A 27,945-nucleotide genomic window follows, 5' to 3' on the forward strand; every position below is an offset into this window, starting at 1 on the left:
CGGAGGATCTTGCTGCAGTGGAAGGATGCGATGCCCCCCCAAGTGTGGAGACCTGGGTCAATGACATGGCGGGATTTATAAAGTTGGAAAGGGTCAAATTTGCCCTGAGAGGATCAGAACAAGGGTTCTATAAACGGTGGCAGCCTTTTCTGGACTTCCTGGCTCAAAGATAGGTATCTTGGTCAATAGCAGCAGCAACCGTGTGGGGGGGGGTTCCTTACTGTAGTTTCTATTTTATTTATTTTTTCGCTACGGTTATGTAACTTAACATTGTGTTAATTTAAGTTGTTGTTAATATGTTGGGTTGTTCATTGAGGAGGGGCGAAGGTTCATGATTGTTGTCATTATTGTTATTGTTGGTATTTTAGTATGGTTTGAGGTTGTTGTATAAATTCAAAATTTTTCAATAAAAATTATTTTTTTAAAAACCAAAATGGAAATGTTCAGTTTCTGAGTTCCAACAGCCTAGACATTACATAATGTCATGACAAAGCAGGGCTATAATCCTACTCGCACTGAATGAGTGCACAATTCTAAACTTGCTTGACAGTACTAAAGTAATGCTCATTACTAAATTAACAGTGGAAATCTCTCAAACTATGGCCATCAAAAAATTCCCTTCTTGAAACATAATCTTTCACTTTTGACAGTTCAGACTGAATTCTATAGTCTGTGCAACAGACAATTCCTCAAAAATTGAAGTTGTACCCAAGTCCTAGTATTGAAACAGTAGGAGGCAAAGTATTACGGCTACTAGTTTTCCAGAATCTATCATGCATATTCCCACTTGCGTGAAGAACAGTCTTACACCTCTGATCACAACAAGTCGGGGGGAAAAAAAAAACTAAAAATAAATTTGACCCAGGATCAAATAGGTAATCACTCACTTAGGCACTAAAGTCTTGTTCTTCTCATAGAAGAGCCTTAAATCTTGTGGGCTGTTGGCCTACAACAGAAAGATATTTCAAATGTAAATCAGGTGTTGGCTCAGTTACTCGAGAGAACAATAACGATCAAGAAATTGCCCTGGTGGGTGTAAGCATCGAGTAATATGCCACATATTGCAATTCGATATTTTAAAAACACTGGAACAGACATTGCAGAGAGATATCAATCATTAGTTGAAGGTGACCTAATTCTGATGTCATAATAAGCTGATGAACGTTAAATCAGCGTAATACCGCATTGTTTGAAAATAAAAGGTATTATTCCTTTTTTCTATTTTCATTTTGTGCATGGCATGGCAGCAATATTCAATCCTTCCAACTGATCCGGAGGCGTTTATCCATCGTGGGCATGTATATCCCTGGAAGTATCCCATACAATCTATGTTACACAGGATTTTAAATTAAGGTGGACTTTAGAACAAATTGCTTTTACCTTAGAAGAGAAAGTTCTTCAAAAGGAGGAGGAAATTTGGGAAATCAAGACTAAATCAAGCAATTCGTACTATTAAAATGTTATTTCTGCTCTCAATCCCCGCAAGGTATTCCCAGCTAATGAACTCCATGTGTACGGTTGATTGGCAAAAATTTGATCCACTTGTTTACCTGTCAACTTAGTAACAGTATAATTGTTAACAAGACGAGTTTCAATATAACTTAACCTCTACCATCCCCACTTCAAACACCCGTTTCTCACAGGACAAAGCCTCGTGTGAGGTGAGGTGTCACATCATTACAAGGCTATTCGCGGAACTGCACAAAGCATCTTAATACCCATGCCTACCATTTTGCTGTGCCGCATGTGCAATGTTACGTGCAAACCTTGGGAACTCTTGATTACCCAATGTCGATTATCCCCTAATTGGTGAGAGTTTTGCCACAGCAGATAGTGGGATTTCCACAGCACTTCAGACAAACGACTGCACCATTTGAAATAAAAACAAATAGTCTCAGAACATTCAAAAGCATCTTATTCTCAATCAATACCTGGAAAGGAGGCTTGCCAACAAGACACTGAAATATTACAGTGCCAATACTCCAGAGGTCTGCCTTGGCATCATAATGTTGCGACATGATGACCTCGGGTGCCTGAAACAAAAAAAAATGTCTAGTATCATGGAAGGAAAGGCCTTAACCCTTACTACAGCCCCCATTTTAGGTTTAATTATGCATTCTCTTAAATGCATGGTGCAATCAGAGCACCCGGAGGAAACCCACGTAGATCCAGGGAGAACATGCAGATTCCGTATAAACTGTGACCCAAGCTGGGAATCGAACCTGGGACCCTAGCGCTGTGAAGCAACAGTGCTAACCACTGCACACAACAGGCAAGTTTAAAAAGTAACTATACAATCCCCAAAAGTAACTTAATGTAGATTGTCCCTTCTGTACTCCTGTTCCTCCCTTCCCCTATCAACCCCAACAAAAACAGGTTATAATCTTGCACCAGGGAGTAGGTTATATGATAGAGCAGGACAGCAAGAAAAATAACAGGTGACATGAAAATGCAACATTATAATGGGTTTCTACTGAGCAAGTTGAATTTGTTGATTATATATTTATCCCTCTTCATTCTCTTGCTCGAAGTGTCTAAATACACCTCAGCATTTTCTAATCAAAAAGATAGACAGCCAGGCATCATTATGTTATTCAGATTTCAACTGTTCCCTGTATAATTAAAGGATGTAATTTGTCTCCCCATCCACTACAGGCTCTAAACCGCAAATCTAGGTTTTAACATCCTGTGTCTACCCCGAATTGGATTTCCTACTATCTGAAAGATGTGGGTGGTGGAGGGTTGAGACACTACATATAAGCAGTAGCGTAAAATTACAGATTGAAGAAACAAGTACATATAATGACTCAATCGTAAAAAACAGTGCTGTACAAGATAGGTAACATTTTCAGAACAATCGCCATCCCACCTAGTGGACAAGCTGGTACATCACTCACCATGTACATGGGGGACCCACAAAGAGTGGCAGCCATCATATTACTCTGTAAATACCGGGCAAAGCCAAAGTCAGCTGCAAGACAATAACAAAGAAAAGCTTTCAATAATTGGATTGCAAGATCTGATGAAACGCACAAAGGAAATATTTGCAATCATATCACTTCTCATCATGCCTAAACATTTCAAAGCTCTTACAGTACAGTGAATCACTGAATTAGTGAATTGCGATGTAGTCAGTTTGCACTACTAAAGCAGCGGGGAATACTGTAAAGGTTCTTACTGTGTCTCTCAGTTGTAACTGAAGCAAAGCACCATCATAAGCTTGTAATTTTAAGAGAAAACATAGCTGTAGTGCAATGTAACCTTCCCAGTAACTGGAGTGGGGTCAGATTCGAGAAACCAGAATGAAGCAGCAACTGTATATACAAGGTGCAAGGTTAAAACGTAATTAGAATGGTTGCAACATGACTGGGCAATTGACTCAGGAAGGCATTTTTCCATAATTTCCATGATTAACTAAACTGAGAGAAGCTTAATAAAGACAGCTTGTCTGTGAGAGCTGAGAGATAGAAGGGTAAAGGTGTACGGTTCATGCATTTGTAATGAACGACTATGATGAGGTTGGGTTTACAAGTAAATAGGTGGGTTTTAAATTTGCATGAGATAGGGAGAGACTTGATTTTTCAGCTGTTGAATTTTAACAGGGAAGATCCAAACTGACATGGGACTTTTAGGTACATTAAATTTTAGTGACCCAAAAGTGGAAGCAAAGTACGAAAATGTGAAAACATATTTGGAAAACAACTTTCCTTTATATTACCCGCCAGTATGCTTTCATGTCTCCTTTTAAGTTCTCTCTCACATATTCTATACTCCAATGGCTTCTGCTGCTTTGGTCCCTCAATATGTGCCACAGCCTCCCTTTTTTTCTATTTATTCAATGCTGTATATCGCTTGATATCCAGAGTCCATTGGATTTCTTGGTCCCACCCTTTTTCTTTATTGGAACACGTTGGCCTTGCACTCTCCCTATTTCCTTCTTGAATGCATCCCATTGATCTGTCACTGGTTTACCTGAAAGTGTCTGCTCCCAATCCACTCTGGCAAAATCATATTTGATCTGATTAAAATCGGCCGGCCTCCATATTGGAACTTTGATTTTAGGCCCTCCTCGTCCTTTTCCATAACAATCTTGAATCTAAATATATCCAAATAGGTGGATTGGTCACGATCAATGAGCGGGGTTACGGGCATAGGGTGGGGGAGTGGGCCTAGATGGTGCTCTTTCGGAGGGTCAGTGCAGACGCGATGGAGTGATTGGCCTCCTTCTGCGCTGTAGGGATTCTATGGATTCTAACGGGAGTTATGATCGTTGTCTGCAAAATGCACCCCCACTGATAGTTCAACCACTTGCCAGACATTGTAACCTAAAATTAAGTCCAGTCCAGGACTACCCCCTCTCATAGGATCTATATACCGGCTTAAAAGATTTTCCTGGACACATTTTAAGAATTCAGGTCCCTCCAAACCTTTCCCATTATGACTACCCCAGTTAATGTTGGGGAAGCTGAAATCCCCCATCACTGCCCTATTATTTTTACACCTCCCTGAGATTTGCCGACATGTATGCTCTTCTATTTCTCTTGGACTGTTAAGGGGCCTAACTGTCTTTTACGTGGAAATCTTTTGGATTTCCACATCAGAGTGGAGGTGTTTGAGTAATCACACGGTATACCTTTGTTGAAGCAACAACAATTCTTTGCCTTGGGTAACATTACTGGGTTTATAATTGTTAAATATCATGAGGGGAGTTGCTTCAAAGCCAGCAGTATACTAGTGTGCTCTGACACAGTGGGATTTCTAGGGGGCTGTTTCAACTGCGTTACTTTTTTCTCCTCAATAAATCTTAAGTTTTAAAATCTTAAAAGATGCTACTGGTATTCTATGCTTTTGGGGTCAGTAGCTTTTGCTCCTAATTTTCAAAAGAAAAAAAAGTTGTGATCAGTGAGACAGGTTTCCCTCTGGGACCTGGCTTGCTCAACAGATAACATCTGTGGTGGTCGTATTAGGGCAGCATCAACAAAACTAAGTATTTGAGGAGCATCATTCAAATGGGCAGCATGGTAGCATTGTGGTCAGCAGAATTGCTTCACAGCTCCAGGGTCCCAGGTTCGATTCCTGGCTTGGGTCACTGTCTGTGCGGAGTCTGCACGCTCTCCGTGTGTGCGTGGGTTTCCTCCGGGTGCTCCGGTTTCCTCCCACAGTCCAAAGATGTGCAGGTTAGGTGGATTGGCCATGATAAATTGCCTTTCACGTCCAAAATTGCCCTTAGTGTTGGATGGGGTTACTGGGTTATGGGGATAGGGTGGAGGTGTGGGCTTGGGTGGGGTGCTGTTTTGAAGAGCCGGTGCAGACCCGATGGCCCGAATGGCCTCCTGCTGCGCTGTAAATTCCATGATTCTAAAAATCTATGCAGGAGTTGAGTGGCTCCTGAAACCAGTCACTTGTTCTTGGACAATGATTATTGGACAGTGAGCCAGACAAAAGACAAATTGGTGGGAGAGGGGGGGGGGGATCTATAAATATTGAAAATACCAAAGTCCAAAAGGGTAATCATTTCAGTTCAGATGCTGTTTTAAGATAATGTGTGACTGCAACGTGTGCTTAACTTGAAACCCTAGACTATTTATTTGAGCTTATGCAGCATGGACAAAATTATTCTGTTTACCAAATAATTGCAATAATCGAAGTGTGACGCTGGCAGTCAGTCAGTGAGTGCAGTGCCTCTGTTTATATCCCAAGCACATTCATGCTTGCCTTTCAGCAAATTGATAAATAATCTACGTACTCGGAATTACTACCCAAATAGGAATACTTGGAACTTCCCGGAAGAATGTGTGATGCAGTAATAAATAAAAAGCCCTGTGTCAAGTTTCTCAGAGAGAAGTCCCAGAATAAACCATTATACCACATGAATTAGCGACTGCCAATTTAGGTGCCAAGGCATCTGTTGTCATTTTGCAATTTATTTTGATTAAAATAAAAATCACCATCTCTCCTGATGGTCCTGGACCCTCATTGGGAACTGACTCCTCTAGCGCCAGCTTTATGCACAGGAAGAATTTGTCATGTGAGAATCTGAAGAGTGAGCGTTGTTGGAAAGTTGTTAAACGATCATAGCCAAGCAATTCTGCCGTCACTAGACACCCGCACACATTCCAGCACGAGTCACTGGACACAAATCATGACTAAGATTCCTGCCTAGTTTCCCTTTTCTATAGGCCAGCAGCATTGAGACAAACTGAAGCACTCGCCTGCTGCAAGTGCCCATTTTCTTTTGAGTGATTCAAAGTAGGGAAGTCCTTCAAGATGTTTCGGACATGTTGGAAAATACAATTTCATCCTGTCCGACAACTCAGCAAAATTGAACACAAGACTTTGCGACAGTACAATGATTTTACCGAATGCTTAAAGAATCCACACAATGGGGAGTGATCCATTTTTGACCTTTGAAATCTAACAATTCTAGCCACAAAACTCAGCCAACACTGTTCAGTTAAAGCTTTGAAGTTTTATTTGGTCCTTTGCCCCTTTACGTGGTTTAAGCAGGGGCTGTTCCCTCATTGGAAACACCACAAAGTCTGTTTGAATCAGCAATTTGTGACAGGTGCAGATTGACAGGAACATTTGTGTAAAGAAGAAAAGTATAGCACAGGAACAGGCCCTTCGGCCCTCCAAGCCTGCGCCGACCACGCTGCCCGTCTAAACTAAAACCTTCTACACTTCCTGAGTCCGTATCCCTGTATTCCCACCCTATTCATTTATTTGTCAAGATGCCCCTTAAACGTCACTATCGTCCCTGCTTCCACCGCCTCCTCCGGCAGTGATGGCCCCTAGTAATTGACCCTTCTACTCTGGGAAAAAGTCTCTGATTATCCACTCTGTCTATGCTCCTCATAATTTTGTAGACCTCTATCAGATCGCCCCTCAACCTCCTTCGTTCCAGTGAGAACAAAACAAGTTTGTTCAACCTCTCCTCATAGCTAATGCCCTCCATACCAGGCAACAGCCTGGTAAATCTCTTCTGCACCCTCTCTAAAGCCTCCACATCCTTCTGGTAGTGTGGCGACCAGAATTGAACACTATACTCCCTGTGGCCTAACTAAGGTTCAATACAGCTGCAAAATGATTTGCCAATTTTTATACTCAATGCCCTGGCCAATGAAGGCAAGCATGCCGTATGCCTTCTTGACTACCTTCTCCACCTGTGTTGCCCCTTTCAGTGACCTTGTAAAGGCCGTACAATCTCCAACTTTTCAAAAGGATGGGGGTCAACGCAACCTCTATGTCGTGCTCTGCACGAGACTGACTTTGCAAAAGAGAACAACCGTAGCCGTACCTATTTTGACACGAATGCCGTTCATATTAGATTTCTTCCGGCTGACGTAAGACAGTAGAATATTCTGTGGTTTCAGATCCCGATGGATTATTCCTTTGTTGTGAAGTATTCGCATGGCAGCTGCAATCTGCTGGAGAAAGACTCTAATGGTGTCTTCACTAAGGGTCCCTTTGGCTATTCAAAACAAAAAAATTAGTTACCTGTAACTCAAACTCTGGGGTATACTGTTCTAACAGAATCTTCTAATATCAGAGCCTACGCGACTTCAATGTTATTTTGATATTGTAGGCTGCTAACTAGATTTTTGTAATCGACCAAAAATAATCAATCTCCAAGTATAAGTCATAGATGTAGGAAATCTGAAATTAAAATAGGCAATGCTGGAAACACTTGGATCAGGCTCAGCATCTGTATAAAGGTCATGGTTAATGCTTTGGGTGCACCATCGCACAATGGATTTGATGACGGTCCCATGAGCAGCACGTGGTTAGCACTATGGCTTCACAGCTCCAGGGTCAGAGATTCGATTCCTGGCTTGGGTCACTGTCTGTGTGGAGTCTGCACGTTCTCCCCTTGTCTGTGGGGGTTTCCTCCGGGTGCTCCGGTTTCCTCACAGTCCAAAGATGTGCGGGTTAGGTGGATTGGCCATGCCAAATTGCCCGTAGTGTCCAAAAAAGTGAAGTGGGAGTTATTGGGTTACGGGGATAGGGTAGATACGTAGCCTTGAGTAGGGTGCTCTTTGTCAGGGCCGGTGCAGACACGATGGGCTGAATGGCCTCCTTCTGCACTGTAAATTCTATGATTCTCTGATGAGAAACATCAATTCCAAAGCTCTCATAAATGCTGGTTGCCCTGCTCAGTGTTTCCAGTTTTTGACTGACAAATGTTGCATCCTGCTCGTTTACAACAAGAAATGCACTTTGTGCAGTTCAACACCAAGAAGCATTTGGGAAGATCAATAACTTTGGGGAGAACATCTTTATTTCTCCAGAATTATGACTTCAGCACGTGCCCAAAACAATTGCAACATTTTGTATTCACACTGATCCTGAATTACAAAACGTTCTGTTCCGATATTGAGTCAAGGTAATCAAATCAATTTATGACTTAAAGCACAGGATCAGTTATAAACAGCAAGACACGCCCACTGAAGACAATATTATTTTCCAGTTTAAGATTTGGAGACGTGGGAAGTCATGCATTAATTACCATGTAGCCTTATTTCAGCTCGAGAGCAATTTCGAGAACAAATGCATACTACTGTTGTGGTATTTTGAAGTCCCTGTTTTTCCATAATCTAGAATTTAACCAATTAAAATCCGAAAAAACTTACTCAAAATGCTTGTGCAATAGTCACAGTTAAGCAATTATAATACAAATATTACCGAAGCATTCACCTTTTCCATAATATCTTTAAATTCACGAAATTTTCTGCACAGGCTCTGTTCTGCTGCAGATTTTGTTTAACCTACAGTAACAGAGTCCCTGCTCTGCCAACTCAAGTAAAGCGAAGAGTAGAACAGAGAGAACAGAACATGTTTTCAAACAAACTTAAAAGTAAATGGAAAAGAGATATAATAATAGTCTTCACTGGTGTCACAAGTAGGCTTACATTAACACTGCAATGAAGTTACTGTGAAAACCCTCTAGTCACCACATTCCGGCGGCTGTTCGGGTACACAGAGGAAGAATTCAGAATATCCAATCCACCTAACAAGCACGTCTTTGGGACATTTTGGATGTATTTAAGTAGGGAAGTACTGAATTGACAACCCCTTTCACATCGATGAGGCCAGCAGTTATCTTTGCATCAGAGTTTTGAATACTAATACTTTGAACAATATTCACTCCAAGAGCTACATCCACATCAACTGTAATAAAGAACATTTTAACTTACTTTGCAGATAATCTGCCAGGTCACCTCCATTGCAGTACTATGAAGTAGAAGGAAAAAATGTCAGCATAATATTTGCAAGTTTTAAAATACCACGTATATTAGACAGTGTCCCTTGTTAAAGGAAATACATTTTTTGTGCATCCGCTCTCAAATCTAACCAAGTGAAATAAGCATAATTACAGAGTACTTATTAACGTAGAACTACAGTGCAGAAGGCCATTCGGCCCATCAAGTCTGCACACACCTACTTAAGCCCTCACTTCCTCCCTATCCCCGTAACCCAATAACCCCATCTAACCTTTTTGGTCACGAAGGGCAATTTAGCATGGCCAATTCACCTAACCTGCACGTCTTTGGACTGTGGGAGGAAACCGGAGCACCCGGAGGAAACCCACGCAGACACGGGGAGAACGTGCAGACTCCGCACAGACAGTGACTGAGCGGGGAATCGAACCTGGGACCCTGCGAATTGAAACCGCGCTGCTGTCCTCGCTCTGCATCACAAACCAGCTGTCCAGCAAATTGAGCTAAACCGGCCCACAATATAATCATCGATGACAAAACTGAATAACCAAAAGAAAGATACCAAACAGACCCAAGGTTCATCTGACATGAGGTTGTAGTCACCAGCTTCCCCAATTACAAAGAGCTACAAAGGACGGTAGCACAAGTGGATAGCACTGTGGCTTCACAGTGCCAGGGTCCCAGGTTCGATACCACACTGGGTTGTTGTCTGTGCGGAGTCTGCACGTCCTCTCTGTGTCTGCATGGGTTTCCTCCGGGTGCTCCGGTTTCCTCCCACAGTCCAAAGACATGCAGGTTAGGTGGATTGGCCATGCTAAATTGCCCTAGTGACCAAAAAAAAAGGTTAGATGGGGTTATTGGGTTACAGGGATAGGGTGGAAGTGAGGGCTTAAGTGGGTCGGTGCAGACTCGATGGGCCGAATGGCCTCCTTCTGCACTGTATGTTCTATGGCTGTAAAAATATTCCATCACACTCCATGCAGAATGAACAATATCTGAATGAATAAAAGTATCCTTTACGCTTACCTCCATCACTAAGTGGACAGAGTTTGGAGTCTCCTGGAAATGGAAAAAAATGAATTCAATTACTCACTTAAATAAGAGATCCAAAGAGATAGAAAATATAGACTTGCCTGGGAACATGTGGTATTGAAATGCATTCTTCAGAAAAACAGCTTCAGAAAAGCCAAATAATTTTATAAGCACTTCCAGGCAATAATTAAGTAAGGTTTAGCGTCAGCAATAATAGGTCAGAACAACTAAGGGCATCTGTTGTTAGTTTGACTTGTCCTTGCATGTCTCGGTTTATTGTTGTGCATGGCAGGCTGCTGAAAGTACAAGTGATAATCTCTCCAGCCAGGTCCCGAATGTATGACTGCTTATTTCTCTCCCCCTTAACTCCCTCAACAGAGGCCAACCTCCGTCAGTCCGCTTGCTAGAGTTCTCCCCCAAAACTATTTCACCTTCCTACTTCATTCCCTGCCTTCAAAACTCTCCTTCAAACAAAAAAAAAAAATCAATTTTTCTGCTCAGTCTTTGGGCTCTGCCACACAAAATGCTCTTCCTTTGCTCAGCAACCTCTCGGATTGTCAAGTGCACCCAACGGTTTAAAACAAGACTAGCATGTGAAACGTGACTGCCCTTGTTTTCACGCAGCCGAGTCAAAAGTATCAACATAAACTGTAGAGGAGAACTATGGCCCAAATCAACTTATCCTGAAAAATGAATGGCAGGAATCTGAAGATGAAAATAAAATACTTGTTAGTTAAAATGTTCTCATTAGAAATGCAAAATATTTACAACAGCATTTGCAAAACCAAAAAGAAGAATCGTGGTCACAAGCATTGACCGATGATGAATGCTGAATATGGTTTATTCATTTATCTTTCCCCCACTAGCAACCATTTACATCTGGCCACTTTGGTCAATACCAATTCTATCAGACTTTAAATAAATGCAGACATTAGAGATGACCCGTCTCGGGGATCACAAAAATTTTGGATTGTCCCATGGAGTGGCGAAATGCGAGTCGGTGTACCCCATGATATTCCCAACTTCAACCACGTCACTGTGGTGGGCACCAAAAAAAGGAACGAGAAAGAGGCAAAAAACTCTGCAGCTGCTTTGCTGTTACTCAACAAATCTTGCTGCTGGGAGATGAAACGGGACAATAGACAATGTGGAATAGTTTAATATTAAATCATCTCAAATATTTAGCCGGAGCAACTGCTTTCATTCTGGACAGTTTGACCGGCCAAAGATAGGGCAATCTTGGTTTTCTCAGGGAGCTAACTCATTTAAAATCCCAGAGCTCAAACCTGTATCAGGTTCAGGGTACAAAACCATGGCTCAGTTGTAAAAATAAGTTCCAAACTTGACGTGGAACTTGGTCATATTTTTACATGCTTGCATAGCAAGAGCACATTTTTTTCAGATCACAAGCATTATTGGCTTGCAGTTGAGCCTCACACTGAAATGTGGGCAAAGTACCAACAGCAGCAGCTGGCAACCAACTATAAATATCACTTCCAGCAGCGTGCATGCACGTGATTAGTCAGATGGCAGATTGTGCAGTTCTTCCCAGTATTAAAACAGACTCCATTCATAGCAATTACCTACGGTACGCCTACATTATTCATTTGTTTGTATATATATATATATATATTTATCTTTTTATACGTTTATCGCCAATTTGAATTTCCATTCATGCAGTCCCTGATGGATGAGTGGATGCGTAATAAACAAATAAACAAACTACCTGAACCAACACTTCTCTAACAAAATTACAGCAGATATCCAAAACAGATACGGGTATATGGAAATAAAAGACAAATCAAAATTCTGAAACAACAAAAAACAAAGTTTACAAAGTCAAGAGACAGTAGGCAAGCTTCAGTTAGGCACAGAGGAACTCGAGGAAAACGGAGTTACAACAGATGGAGACTTAACTGACACCAAGGAAGATGGCTGCCAGATACCAATCATCACGGGCCAGGACATTGTTGCAGAAGTCCTTCACGAGCACAGCCTTGATCCAATATCCTCAGCTATTTCATCAATGATCTTCCTGCCATCATAAGGTCAGGAAGGGGGTCGTTCTCTGACAATCCCAATATTCAGTTTCATTCATAACTGCTCCACTAACGAAGCATAGCAAAGCACAGCAACCACAAGGATCTGTTTTGGGGCCGCTGCTGTTTGTCATTTTTATAAATGACCTGGAGGAAGGCATAGAAGGACGAGTAAATTTGCAGATGACACTAAAGTCGGTGGAGTTGTGGACAGTGCAGAAGGATGTTACAAGTTACAGAAGGACATAGATAAGCTGCAGAACTGGGCTGACAGGTGGCAAATGGAGTTCAATGCAGAAAAGTGTGAGGTGATTCATTTTGGAAGAAATAACAGGAAGACAGAGTACTGGGCGAATGGCAAGATTCTTGGTATTGTGGACGAGCAGATAGATCTCGGTGTCCATGTACATAGATCCCTGAAAGTTTCCACCCAGGTTGAGAGGGTTGTTAAGAAGGCGTACGGTGTGTTAGCTTTTATTGGTAGAGGAATTGAGTTTCGGAGCCGTGAGGTCATGTTGCAGTTGTACAAAACTCTGGTGCGCCCACATTTAGAGTATTGCGTGCAGTTCTGGTCGCTGCATTATAGGAAGGATGTGGAAGCATTGGAAAGGGTACAGAGGAGATTTACAAGGATGTTGCCTGGCATGGAGGGAAGATCTTACGAGGAAAAGCTGAGGGACTTGAGGCTGTTTTCGTTAGAGAGAAGATTAAGAGGTGACTTAATTGAGGCATACAAGATGATCAGAGGATTAGATAGGGTGGACATTGAGAGCCTTTTTCCTCAGGTGGGATGTCCAGCACAAGGGGACATAGCTTTAAATTGAGGGGAGATAGATATAGGACAGATGTCAGAGGTTGATTCTTTACTCGGAGAGTAGTAAGGGCGTGGAATGCCCAGCCTGCAACAGTAGTGGACTCGCCAACACTAAACGCATTCAAATGGTCATTGGATAGGCATATGGACGATAAGGGAATAGTGTAGATGGGCTTTAGAGTGGTTTTACAGGTCAGTGCAACATCGAGGGCCGAAGGGCCTGTACTGCGCTGTAATGTTCTATGTTCTTGTCAACATACAAGCTGCAAGCTGTGGTTGACAAGTAGTCAACAGTGGTTTCACACAGGCACGAAGGTAATAGTCACAGGGACATAGGATCACCTGAAATAAGAAGAATGGCAAATGTCCTTTCCCCAAACAACTGGGTTTGCCAATGACAAGATGGTCAGAATGGAGCAGTCCAATGCTGTGGCATCAGTAGAGTATGGAAAAGATCATCGTGACGGCGTTTATCTCGACATCACAAGATTATTTATCTACTATAACTCTCATCAGGAATATGTTGCAAAATTCACCTGAATAGATGTAGCTGCAACAGTAACTCAATTCTGTTTAGTACCAAGCCTGATTGGCTACTTGCCACTGGACTCAATATCCAGCCTCCTCAATCAGAAGCACACTGTGGTTGCAGTGAATACAATTCCTAGGACGCACCGCCAAGAACTCACCAAGGTTACCTCAAGAGTACCTCCCCAACGACCTCAACCATTGAAAAGCAGGAATGCAGAAGGAAGACCATGAAGCTTGCCTTAATCACACAGCATCTTTACTTTTATATAGATAGCCATTCTTTCAGAGGTGCTGGTTCAATAATTAGAAATTCCTTACCTAATACCATTGTAGAATTAGGGGATGTAACATTTCATGGTCAACACTGGCCGACACCAAGAATAAATGCAGCCTTTCACTAGCTTTGCCCACAATCCTGAATTGTACAATGCTAGCCAAGACCAAACATTCAGTATTCTCGCCGTCACCAGCGATGCTTATTTCCAAACACTAACCACTTCCACGTGCACTTCAACCACCTTCTACCAACTACTGAAGCCTGCTTTCAAGTTCAACATCTCCGGACTTCACTCCAATCCCAGTCTCCTGCTAACCTGCCTGCATCCACACTTTGGAAAATCCTCCAAACTGTTCCAAGATGAAGCTGCTTGTTTTGCATTCTGCGCTCAGCCATGCCTGTTCTTTGTGCTTATCCTACGCGACCTTTGACAGACTCCTCCTTCCTCAAATTTGAAATGTTCATCCATGTAATCTTTCACAACCTCACTCTGCCCCAACTTTGCACTGGACTCCACTAGACATACTCGAGCGCACTCTTTGGTCTTCTGCCTCTGAGGTGATCAACCTGGTGATTTCTGTCCAGGGAAACAAAAAAAGTCTCGAAACATTCTCATATCAAATGCTGCTTGCAACTTGGTAGTTTTGAGAAGCATAAATATGTCCCATAAATCACACATAAAACATCGTCACATTTTCTTCTGTGGCTATGCATCCCAAGCTATGGTCCGTGGGTTTAAATTCTGGGCAGTCAACCCATTCTGCTGAAACCCACGAGTCAGCTGCCAGATGGAATGTAAATTGCAGTCCAGGATAATTGACCCATACGTCTCCTCCTTCCCCCTTCTACCACCTCCCCAACAGGGTGACTGGGATATACAGTAAATTGTGGGTTTTTTTTTTAAATTTAGAGTACCCAATTATTCTTTTTCCAATTAAGGGGAATTTAGTGGAGCCAATCCACCTAACCTGCACATCTTTGGGTTGTGAGGGCGAAACCCACAGACACGGGGAGAATGTGCAAACTCCACACGGACAGTGACCCAGAGCCAGAATCAAACCTGGGTCCTCAGCACTGTAGACAGCAGTGCTAACCACTGTGCAGCCCTACAGTAAATTGTGTGTTATCAGACACTTTACCAATTGGAATTCCATACTGACTGGAATTTCTGATGTTCCCCTAACCAGAATAGTCAGCAATTACCGGGAAACCCATATACTTGCTTTTTTAATGTATTGTTGAAGAGTGAATTTTTTTAAAATTGCTCTTCTACACTTCGAATACTTTGTAGCCACCTGGGGTGGCCACTTCCCGATTCCAAAATGGAGACCCGCAAAGAATACAGGGAAAATTAGCCAGGCACAGAAAACAAGCAGGTGCAAGGTTTCCTGTGTATTAAGATTTGGAAAACCCAGACAGAACCGAAACCAGTAGCCATCTACATATTAATGAGCAATCCCCAGGAACAATTAGATACATTGAAGTGATCGGGACCAAACCGGACTCCCCGGCGCCAGCGGGAGCCAGGTCAAAGGAAGGCCAACAGACACATAGGAACCGCCCAGCGATCAGCTCCAGTATTGGAGAAATCGATCGGAACGATTGGAACTTGGTCCAATTAATTGGGGCCAGGTCCGGGGACCGCCCAAAAGGGCGCGAAACCCCTGGGGGACTATAAAATAGAGTCCCCAAGATCAGCTTGTCCTTCTTGGCAGGTTCTCTTAGCAGCTTGAAAGAACTCTTGACCGTGACTCTCAACAAGGAGAGGCCTGCCTAGCAGCTGCACCAACCAAGTAAGTTTCCAGTCAACGCACGCTACGAGATAGGCGCTCCTAGCTACTATTCCATGCCAGCTTGAAACCTGCAGCCTCAGAACCGAACAAAGGCCATTGTTCCTCTGACCTGGTGGGCACTTCCAAAAGCTAAGTATAGGCCTTTAGTGTTAGTAATAGTCTAGTAAGTATAGTTTTATGCATGAGTAGTGATTGACTGTGTATAATAAATGTGTTTTGGTTTGAAACTTACTAACTGGTGTATTGAGTTATTGATCAGCACTTGACCTTGAACCTCGTGGTGGTATCAGAAAGATACCTGGCGACTCTAGAGCAAAGGTTATTAAAACAGAGCAATTAAGTAAAAGCACAATTAGCAACAACTTCCATATTAATTCATATGACAATTATTGTTGTGTATTCCACTGGCAAATGAAAGTCTCTATTAACAGGCATTTTTGATTAACCAACACCACCCATTCCCCTTGCGTGCCAGAAAAAGATTTTACAGTATTAAGGCCATGAGGGGGAGACTATTTCACCACTATTCAGTCCTGAACCCCTCAGACTGAAGAACTATACTCTGCAATCATCAAGGTGTCATCTTCATTATACTCGGCAATCATCAGGGTGTCATCTTCACTACACTCTGCAATCATCAGGGTGTCATCTTCACTACACTCTGCAATCATCAGGGTGTCATCTTCACTACACTCTGCAATCATCAGGGTGTCATCTTCACTACACTCTGCAATCATCAGGGTGTCATCTTCACTACACTCTGCAATCATCAGGGTGTCATCTTCACTACACTCTGCAATCATCAGGGTGTCATCTTCACTACACTCTGCAATCATCAGGGTGTCATCTTCACTACACTCTGCAATCATCAGGGTGTCATCTTCACTACACTCTGCAATCATCAGGGTGTCATCTTCACTACACTCTGCAATCATCAGGGTGTCATCTTCACTACACTCTGCAATCATCAGGGTGCCATCTTCACTACACTCTGCAATCATCAGGATGCCATCTTCACTACACTCTGCAATCATCAGGGTGTCATCTTCACTATACTCTGCAATCATCAGGGTGTCATCTTCACTACACTCTGCAATCATCAGGGTGTCATCTTCACTACACTCTGCAATCATCAGGGTGTCATCTTCACTACACTCTGCAATCATCAGGGTGTCATCTTCACTACACTCTGCAATCATCAGGGTGTCATCTTCACTACACTCTGCAATCATCAGGGTGTCATCTTCACTACACTCTGCAATCATCAGGGTGTCATCTTCACTACACTCTGCAATCATCAGGGTGTCATCTTCACTACACTCTGCAATCATCAGGGTGTCATCTTCACTACACTCTGCAATCATCAGGGTGTCATCTTCACTACACTCTGCAATCATCAGGGTGCCATCTTCACTACACTCTGCAATCACCAGGATGCCATCTTCACTACACTCTGCAATCATCAGGATGCCATCTTGACTGTGCTCTGCAATCATTAGGGTGTCATCTTCACTATGCTCTGCAATCATTAGGGTGTCATCTTCACAAGGTTTTCATGTGCGACAATTTCATAACATTTAATCAATGGTTCTTTGGAAATAATTTCTCAGATTAACAAATTTTCAATGTCGCACAACAAACTTTAGAACAATGTCATCCAAATATTCCCGGGGCTTGCTGCTTTTCCTTCAGTTCTATTGGTGAATATTTTTCCTCTCCCCAAAAACACCAATAGTACACTTCCAAAGATGCCAACTCCCTTCTATCTCACACAACCGACCACTCAATGAGAGAGTTTAGTAAGAGGTCTTACTACACCAGGTTAAAGTCCAACAGGTTTGCTTGGAATCACTAGCTTTCGGAGCGTAGCTCCTTCATCAGGTGAGATAATATAATTGTCCTATGAATTAATATGGAAGTACTCTGGAAGTGAAGAGCATTTTTTAAAATTTCCATCTTTCAGCAATACATTAAAAAATCAAGTATACGGGTTCTGGGTAATTGGTGCCGATTCTGGTTTGGACTTTAACCTGGTGTTGTAAGACTTCTTACTGTGCCCATCCCAGTCCAAAGTCAGCATCTCCACATCATGAGAGCTTTGACAGACTACGGACAAAATATTCCAATTGGGGCAAATAATAAGTGAAACTCCACACCGAGCACAGATCACAGCTGGCTTTATTGTTTTATAACCTTGGAATACAAGAATTTATTTTCATTGCATTCCACACTCAACGGAGGTCCCCTAGATTCTTGCACACTGTTCAGAAACAAAAGACTTGCTTTTGATGACCAGTGCCAGAATGTCTCAAAGTGCTTTATGACTAACAAGGTACTTTTGAAGTGTAGTCATTAAAGTGAAGTAGGGAAAGAGCAGCAAATTTGCACACAGCAAGCTCCCACAAGTAGCAGTGCGAATCACAAAACCTGTTTTTTGTGATGGTGGAGGGATAAATATTGGCAAGGATATGCGGGATATCTCCCCTTACTCTTCTTTGATGAGTGCCATGGATCTTTTCCTGACAGACCAGATGGATGCCTTGGTCTAATTAATCCTTAAAAAACCCATCAACAGCACAGCATTCTTTCAGTGCTTCATTGGCATGCCACAGCCTTGATTTTTGTGCTCAGGTACTGGACTGAGATTTGAACCTGGAACAAAATGACTCAGTGCTAAAAATTGAATCACGCTGGCAACTAAATAGTAGAAAATGTGAATCAGATCCTATTTGCGATAGTCGACCTATCTTAGGATCAAAACCTATTGCCGCAGAAGGCTGTGGAGGCCAAGTCATAAGGCAGAGATAGATACGTTCTCGATTAATAAGGGGATCAGGGGCAGGAGAATGGGGAAAAGAAACATCAGCTATGATTGAACAACGGAGCAGACCCAGTGGGCCAAATGGCTTAATTTTGCCCCTATGTTTTATGGGAGATGTGCCCTTAGCACAAAATAAGTCATGTGGAATTGGAAACTATGAAGTGGGAAAACATGTGAAGCTGTAAGCTATAAAAAGGGCAAGGCAACACCACTGCTGAAAAATGTACATAAACAAGGTGGTGCATTAGAACATTCAGATGGGAATTATTTCTCTGGCTTAACTCTGGGTTACAAGCAGCTTTTATTCCATATTTAGCCTGTACTGGTGGGTTGTGCATTGCAGTCCATTGGTGGCTTTTGTTTTTATAGCAACACTTTTATTTCTGCTATAGACAGAGTAGAATCCAGATGTGTCAGCTATCTTGCAGTGTTTTTCAATTCTATATCATCCAACAAATCATGAGCATTTCACTCCACTGTATCTTTCATCCTCAAGAGCGTAAATTCCTATTGCAAATAGCTCAATTACAAGTGCAATATACCTTGTTCAGACTTGATATCTTGCAAGTCGTTATTGTAGCAATTTTTCTCATTTACTTTTTGGGCAATCAGGATTTCTGTCTGTGGCAATGTAGTGAACTAACTGGTGCAAAAAATTACATTTGCAAACTACAGCTCGAAATGTAATGATTTCACAAGACTTGGAATCAATTAAAAAAAAAACAGAATTGAAAAGGTATCCTTGGACGCAAAATAGTTGCGAAGCACGTGATTTAAGCTGTTTATGTCTGTCAGATTCAAGCCAGTTGCTGATTTTAGTTTATATACTGCTCTGCAATTACATACATCGCCCAAGAAAAACACATTAGTCTCTCTTCTGCAGAAACATACTGCACAGCAATGCAGAAAGAGATAATTAAATGATGAAACAGGTCTTGTGGAACAGTACTGGGACTTTGATAATATATTTACTACCTAAAGGTTAATGAGCTGGTGTTTCAGGGATTTTTTAAATATAATTACTCAGTGATAAAAACTTGTACCAAAACACTTGCCTTTTAATGAACTTTATACCCATGTTAGGGAGGGACACTATCTACCTCCTCAACACATGACCCAGTTGGCAGTTCCAGTTAGGTGTTAGGTGTCTGTAGGGCCCTTTAAGATCGCTGCACCAAAACACTGATGCAAAATGCTAATCATAGTTCTACATACTTGGAGCGCTCAATTCCTGTCAAGTCATACTACAGAGAAAAACAATATGACTGTATATAACAAAATGGCCAGGCCTAAAATCATCACTGCTTATTTCTGAATATCTTCACAATTGTATGATTCGCACCAAAATGTTGATCGATTAATTTTAAAAAGGATCAAGTATAACATCATGAGCCAGAGAGAAGTGCTGGGCAATAATTTGAAAAAAAAAGTTTTGTAAATGATTTCAAGCGAGCGTAAGCATATATTACCGTTGTTTGTAGTTTCATGTACAATCTGGCCTGTTTTTCAATCCAGGCTGCGTTTTGCAAAACGGCTGGCCAACGCTTTCTTCTGTGCCTACTCAATAAAACAGCACCTTTCAAGGTTCTTTGGCCTCTTTCACAAGTTCTCTTTTATACATTAGCTGTGGTGTTTTCTGTCAGCCTTAGGGTTACACGAGGACTTATCTTCCACTGATAATTTGCTGTTGTCCCTCGTTATTTTCCGACTAATTTTTTTTTAAATGGAAGGGAAGCCACTGAACCCGTTCTTCCAATCCACATTCGGTTTACAGTTTACAGGGGCATTTTTGAAGGTTTTTTTTGATGCAAGGCTCTTGGCCAGTGGGACTTCTAGAATGTGACTGGCATTTGGAAAATTTACATTATGATTAATAAGAGTTTGCTTGAAAAGGATCCGTAGCATTTTTTTTAATCAAACAAAAAAATAATAACCATCTCACTTGGACAAATACAAGGTCATGACTGCATGGGATGTAGGACCACTGTATGACACATAGTATAGTGTTCCCCTATAATGCTGCAAATAACTACAGTAGGTCAACAGTGCTTATTCTGTATTCAGATAATCAATATCATTTATCCGTCAATGCATAAATACCAAAAGGACCCATTTGAGCTTGCTGAGCAAACTGGACATGCACGCAATGTATTTTTTTTTTTTTTAAATAATTTTATTCAGATTTTCCAACAACAAATTTTATCCCAACAATGAAAGAAAAACAGAAACCCCTCCCCCCCAATACAAAACAATAAATTAACAAGAAAAAGTAATAAACATATAATCGTAAGAACAAACCCCCATAACCGACCCATAGTTCTCCCCCCCCCCCCCCCCCCCCCCACCCCGGGTTGCTGCTGAGATTGACCACCCTCTAACACTCCACCACAAAATCAAGAAAGGGCCGCCACCGCCAGAAGAACCCTTGCACCGACCCCCTCAGGGCAAACTTGACCCTCTCCAGTTTAATGTCACTGATCCAGGATTCCGGGCTCGGGGGCCTCGTGTCCCTCCACTGAAGAAGGATCCTGCGCCAGGCTACTAGGGACGCAAAGGCCAGAATACCGGCCTCTCTCGCCTCCTGCACTCCCGGCTCCGATACCACCCCAAAAATAGCGAGCCCCCAGCCCAGTTTCACCCTGGAACCATCCACCCTGGACAAGGTCCCCGCCACCTCCTTCCAGAAACCCTCCAGCGTCGGACAAGCCCAAAACATGTGGGTGTGATTCGCCGGGCCTCCCAAACACCTCTCACACCTGTTCTCACCCCCAAAGAACCGGCTCAGCCTGGTCCCAGTCATATGCACCCTGTGCAGCACCTTTGGCTGAATTAAACTAAGCCGTGCGCAAAAAGAGGAAGAATTCACCCTCCCCAGGGTGTCCGCCCACGTCCCCTCGTCAATCGCCTCCCCCAGCTCCTCCTCCCACTTCGCTTTCAGCTCCTCCGCCGAAGCCTCTTCCCCCTCCTGCATCACCTGATAAATTGCAGAGATCCTGCCCTCACCGACCCACGTCCCCGAGAGCACCCTATCCTGAACCCCCCTTGGCGGCAATAGCGGAAACTCCGCCACCTGCCGCCTAACAAACACCCTAATCTGCATATACCTAAAGGTATTCCCTGGGGGAGACCCCACTTCCCCTCCAACTCCTCTAAGGTCGCAAACTTCCCGTCGAGGAAGAGGTTCCCCCATCCGCCTGACACCTGCCCTATGCCAGCTCAAAAACTCTCCATCTATCCTCCCTGGTACAAATGAAATGAAATGAAATGAAAATCGCTTATTGTCACGAGTAGGCTTCAATGAAGTTACTGTGAAAAGTGTCACAAGTAGGCTTACATTAACACTGCAATGAAGTTACTGTGAAAATCCCCTAGTCGCCACATTCCAGCGCCTGGTCGGGTACACAGAGGGAGAATTCAGAATGTCCAATTCACCTAAAAGCACGTCTTTTGGGACTTGTGGGAGGAAACTGGAGCACCCGGAGGAAACCCACGCGCACACAGGGAGAACGTGCAGACTTCGTACAGACTGACCCAAGCCAGGAATCGAACCTGGGACCCTGGCGCTGTGAAGCAACAGTGCTATCCACTTTTATCTCAAGGCCACAGATGATTTGTCCCCGGGGCTCACTCAACATTGTTGTTACGGTTTGTCAGAAGATGAAATAAGGGATCACTTTTGAAAAACATTTCCTCCATATCTACGGCTTGTCAGCCGAATCGTGGCACCCAGCACAAGAGAAACCCGACCTCGGCTTATAACTTGATTCATCCGGATAAACTAAGTAGGTCCTCCTGAAATACTCTTGCAAAGCTTTAACTAACTAGATTTAACAAGGGTCGCTGGTAAACAATCTAAGGCAATGTGCATGCGAAAGAGAAGAAAACATACAAAACTGCTGCCAGAACATTTTGTTCCTGCCCATTAGTTAAGGTGCAGCTAGAGGTCGAGATGCAACCTTCCCATTGCTATTCTATCTGACCACATGACTGATTAATGCACAAAGCTCAAGCCTGTAAACATTAAATGAACAGCGTCATGGTTGGGAATATTTAGACAGAATTAATAGAGAGCCTCATACAGCAAATGACTATTCTCACTACCACTCTGCCACAGCTTTGCGCGATAGAAAACGCTGCGGGATAATTATGGCAAGTTTTTCTTCACTTTTCTTATCAATGCAAAGACAAAATTAATTCACGATAACGACAAGCATTGCAAAGACTTCATTCTGCGTTATAACTCTCAATCTTCCACCATGACAATTATCAGTCCTTTATTTAAAAAGCAGCAAGTCCCAAGTTGTCCCCTGCCACACTGAAATAACCAATAAATGCAGTAAAGCACCTCATAAAGCATGTCTGCTTGTTTAATCACTGCAGTAATATTCCAATCCAGTACTCAAAACTATGAATAATATCAAACCGGCTGTCATCAAGGAAATAATTCCTTGCTGACACGGAATGTTCTTTTTATTTGAGCTAGTCCAAAGAAAAGTTACTTCATTATCAGAACGCCAATCCTACAGGGATTAAAGCTCCCAAATTAAAGTCCAAATCATTTGTTTTACTTTGAAGCACTGAAAGCAATCAAAAAATATTCAGGAAAATTCATTCTATATAGAGGGATGAGAACTGTCGGAGTAATTTTCGAATTAAAAACTGCATGCTTTGCAGCATTGGGGAAAATGGTGAAAAGTACGTTTCAGCACAACTCTCAAATGACATCTTCAGCGACTTCGAACATGGCATTTTAATCCGGCTCATCCACTGTGACTTCCACATGCTTAATATTAGGAAAGTTGAAACTTTGGATTTGAGTTCAAACCACAAAATTTCATAGGCTTGCCACCGGCTCCACGTATCAGGCTAAACTGGACTGTTTCGCAACCTGGGCACCTGTCAAATCAGAAAATGAACTTCCAATTCCATATTCTCTCCATCACAATTTCACTAACCCTAATTGCCCATAACCACCTTCATCTCAGCTCACATTCCAATAAATTTCACACGACGTTCATGAGGTTCCCAAACTGGAGTAATCCAATACTCCCCTGACTGATTTCTTTACTTCACAAACTTCAGCCCTTCCAAAACTCTCTTACAAGTATCATATACCACACCAAGTCCTGCTTGCCCATTAGACCTGCCCTCACTGATCTACAGTAGCGCCAAGCTAAAGCTGCCCCTTGCCCACATACCTCGAACTTCAACATTTTCATCATGTTTAAATCTGCCCATTGCTTTACCCTGCCCCACATCTAATCTCATCCAGCCCTAAACCTCACCCCTCTTATCGTTGGCTCAGTTTGTTTTTTCCACTTATGGTACTACGATTGCCTCAACAGTGACGATAATGTCAACAGTGTTGCATAAATTAAATTTGATCTTTGTGCATAAACCACCATGAACAAAGATGTTTATTCTTTTACAATACTATCTGCACTACTTTAAACCTACCCTTAAAATCCCACAGCCACCCACAAGGCAAGGCAAATCCAGTTTTTTTTAAAATTCATTTTCTTTTACAGGATGTGGGCTTTGCTGGCTAGGCAAGCATTTATTGCCCATCCTTAATTGCGCCCGAGAAGGTGGTGTCGAGCTGCCTTCTTGAGCCGCTACAGCCCATGTGGTGTAGGTACACCTACTGTGCTATTAGCGAAGGAATTCCAGGATTTTGACCCAATAACAGTGAAGGAATGGCGATATATTTCCAAGTCAGGGTGGTGAGTGACTTAGAGGGGAACCTCCAGCTGGCAGTGTTGTGTCTGCTGCTTTTGTCCTTCTAGATGGCAGTGGTCGCCGGTTTGGAAGGTGCTATCTAAGGTGCACCCACAGTGAGGACAGAGCTGCACAACAATTTACCAAATAAAAAAGCCTATAAAAATTTATACAGCTTGTAGGATGAAAATGAGGGACTATCTACAGAATTTGGATCTATGCTTTGCAAGTGGCTGATCAGACGAGTAACTGTTGATTCAATTACCTGAATAATTCACTGGAATGATTGCCCAACTAACTGCTGGCAATATAGGCAGGAGAAAAATGCAGGTTCCTGGTCAGATCTTAATACAATGTAAATGTAACAAGTTCTTTACAACAGATTTCAATACCAATGAAACTGATAAGCATGTCACCTCAATTGTTCGAATTATATATATTCTAATAAATAAATGCCAAAGTTTGAATCTGACTAAAATTTACAATGTCAGTAATGAAGTTAGAAAGCTAACAACAAACATGCTTGCAAAGGACACTGTGCCCTTTCAGTAATTGTTTTATTTAGAAATAAAATCCATTGAAAGCAAAGCTTAAATCCATGAGCTTTGATTTTTTTTCTCTAAAGGGTCATAATAATTGACAACTGTTACTAATAAACAAACTGTAACATGATAAATAACATTGTGGTAAGATTGCTTAATTTGGGAGATCCCAGAGGACTGGAAAGTGGCCAAGTAACACCACTGTTTAAAAAAGAAACTGGAGATTTCAGACAGGTTAGTCGAATTAGGTTTTGTAGAAAATAAAAGCTTAATAACTGACAAAGCAATGACTCACAAAAGGAATATCTGCTTATTTACTGGAAGTTTTCGGAAAATATTACTAATGTTGCATAAGGAGGTTGATGCACTTGAACTTTCAAAGTTCCTGACAAGGTCCCACATGCGTGTTTACTAACAAGGTCACAAAATGAGAAGATCAGAGAATAGAAAATTGATGCTGAACAGGAAACAGAAGGCATCCATAATGGGGAGGTTCTGAAGTTTGAAAGGGGCAAAGGCAGGCTTAAATGCCCTCAGACTCTAGCTTTTTGACGTACGATTGTCAATGAAATTTCCAAGCTGGCCGGGGATACAAAGAAGAGCATAAATACAAATATATATTGCTGAAAAAAAGGGGCATGTCAAAGCTTTTCGTCTTGAACTCATCAGGGCATTTCGCAAGAATACCAATACAAGGGATAAACAACAATTTCTACTCTATGGAAAGAGAGATGTGATTGGTTGGCAAGCAGACTCTGATACTGGTAAAGTTTTCAGCAATACTAAAGTTGTGCCAAACAACTAAATATAACTATGTTCAGAAGGATTTAACCGGAAATATCAGCAGTTCCCAAACTGGTTTTTACTCCACTTGGGGTCACAGAAAAAAGCAAATGAAATCCGAGACTATGCTCCACACTGGCAGAAAGGCCTAGGCAGCATCCGGTGAAGTCCTGGTCCTGTCCATCTCGGTTTCTCGCACACAATGGGATCCACCCGTGGCCACTTCAACGAGTCTCAAAGCTGAGCCCCGGCCATGAACTCGATGGCTGAAAAAATGAAGTTTAACAACTGACAAAGCAAGGGGAGGTGTTGGCGTAGTGGTATTGTCGCTAGTAATACAGAGACCCAGAGTCATTCCCCAGGTTCGAATCCTACCACAACAGATGGTGAAATTTGAATTCAATAAAACAAAATCTAGAATTAATTGTCTACAGATGACCATGAAACTATTGTCAATTTTGTAAAAACTCATCGGGTTCATTAATGTCCTTTAGGGAAGGAAATCTGTCATCCTTACCTGGCCCAGCCTATATGTGACTCCAGACCCACAGCAATGTGATCGACTCTCAAATACCTTCAGAGATGGGCTATAAATACTGACCCAGCCAGCGACATCCACATCCAATGAACGAATAAAAACATAATACCAGAAGTGTTCCGCTGATCTGCGACTTTGTGAGCCCAAGCTTTTCACTGTGGGATGGCCTGGGCTCCAACATCAGCTACCTCAAGAACTTCAACTCGCTCTTTTGCTGCTTTTTGGCAGAGGTCCATGAGCGGGCGCACATAAAATAACATTTTTACAACGTGCTTTAAAAGCATGGTTTTCATATTTCTATGGTGTATTATTTCTTATTTATCTGCAATATGTGAACTTCAAGAATTCGATACTGCATTTAACTATGCTGCTTTATTGTTGCTTTTCCTTGTCATCTGAGATTGCATTAATTTTCAAATGTTAAAATGGAAAACTGTTTGGGAACTAGTGTTGTTTTAGGTCAGTCGATGCAATGTAAGGTACAAAATGATCATGCAAGAAAGAAATAGAATAGAGGCACCATTATACAAAGGAAAATTTATACTTCAAGTTACTCCGAAGCATCCCAAAGAGCTTCACATGGAAGGAATTTTATTGTGCAATAATTTTGCAGCTATTTTGCATACAGCAACTTGGTTTCAAAACAATAATGGCAACAACTAAGCTAATTTGTTGTTAGTGGTGTCATGGTAGATATGTTGGCATCACCAGAAAACCAAGAGAACTTGAGAGCTTTTCTGACAATAACTTTAACCATCTGATTAAGCAGATGGAGCCACAATTTTCACTGACCTGTAGTGCAATGGTGATTCAGCATTCCTACAATACTATACAAAGCATCAAACTGGACTATGCTCTCAAGACTACTGAAGTGAACAGAATAAGCTGTTTCAAGCTGAAGTGACATAAGCTTGGGAGAACAGATTGAGGGGAATGCTTAGAATATATATAGACCAAGATCAAATGGTCATTCTTGAAAAATTATATTGCATGCACTGTTTAAAGTACTGTTGGGAAAACATGTCAAGCAAATTCAATTCTTCAACACTCATAAGCCATCACAATGGCTACTGGGACATTAATTCTCAGGCATCATAAACTACAGCGATCAATTCACACATGATATAAAGCAGTAATTAGATGCCAGTCACATGTAACTGTTACAACTTTCTTAATGAGACCTGAAAACAAATGTCTCTCTGTGATCTGCAATTCTACTATGTGACAGCTTTTTAAAAGTAAATTTAGAGTATCCAATTCTTTCAATTCACCTACCCTGCACATCTTTGGGTTGTGCAGGTGAGACCCACACAAATACGGGGAGCCAACATGACCTTGATAGCCACATGAATACAGCGCTGATCTCAAGAACTGATTAGAAATTGATGTAATGGGGTACTGGTCAGATTATACTTTGTGCTGTGTACCATCCTGGTGGCTCTATCATGGGAAATTAATCCAGACAATGAGCAGCATGCAACAAACGCCAACTAAACGGCAGCACGGTAGCATAGTGGTTAGCATCAATGCTTCACAGCTCCAGGGTTCCCGGCTGGGTCACTGTCTGTGCGGAGTCTGCACGTCCACCCCGTGTGTGCGTGGGTTTCCTCCGGGTGTTCCGGTTTCCTCCCACAGTCCAAAGATGTGCAGGTTAGGTGGATTGGCCATGCTAAATTGCCCGAAGTGTCCTAAAAAGTAAGGTTAAGGGGGAGTTGTTGGGTTACAGGTATAGGGTGGATATGTGAGTTTGAGTAGGGTGATCATTGCTCGGCACAACATCGAGGGCCGAAGGGCCTGTTCTGTGCTGTACTGTTCTAAATCTAAATCTAAACTGTTAGC

At 42.2% G+C, this 27,945-nt stretch overlaps 1 protein-coding gene across 3 annotated transcripts in view; it reads right to left on the reverse strand.

The window, feature by feature from the left end:
• The window catches only part of ulk2 (unc-51 like autophagy activating kinase 2), a 127,709-nt gene that overhangs the window by 67,687 nt on the left and 32,077 nt on the right, over positions 1-27,945 (reverse strand). For all 3 annotated transcript variants that reach the window (XM_038814595.1, XM_038814596.1, XM_038814594.1), the window contains exons 4-9: positions 10,245-10,277; positions 9,195-9,231; positions 7,298-7,471; positions 2,898-2,971; positions 1,932-2,033; positions 888-946 (exon numbers count right to left, since the gene is read on the reverse strand). In XM_038814595.1, coding sequence (XP_038670523.1) covers positions 888-946; positions 1,932-2,033; positions 2,898-2,971; positions 7,298-7,471; positions 9,195-9,231; positions 10,245-10,277 — 479 coding nt within the window. The remainder of the gene's footprint in view (positions 1-887; positions 947-1,931; positions 2,034-2,897; positions 2,972-7,297; positions 7,472-9,194; positions 9,232-10,244; positions 10,278-27,945) is intronic.

This window comes from Scyliorhinus canicula, chromosome 12, assembly GCF_902713615.1.
Source record: "Scyliorhinus canicula chromosome 12, sScyCan1.1, whole genome shotgun sequence".
In the NCBI taxonomy this organism is placed as follows: domain Eukaryota; kingdom Metazoa; phylum Chordata; class Chondrichthyes; order Carcharhiniformes; family Scyliorhinidae; genus Scyliorhinus; species Scyliorhinus canicula.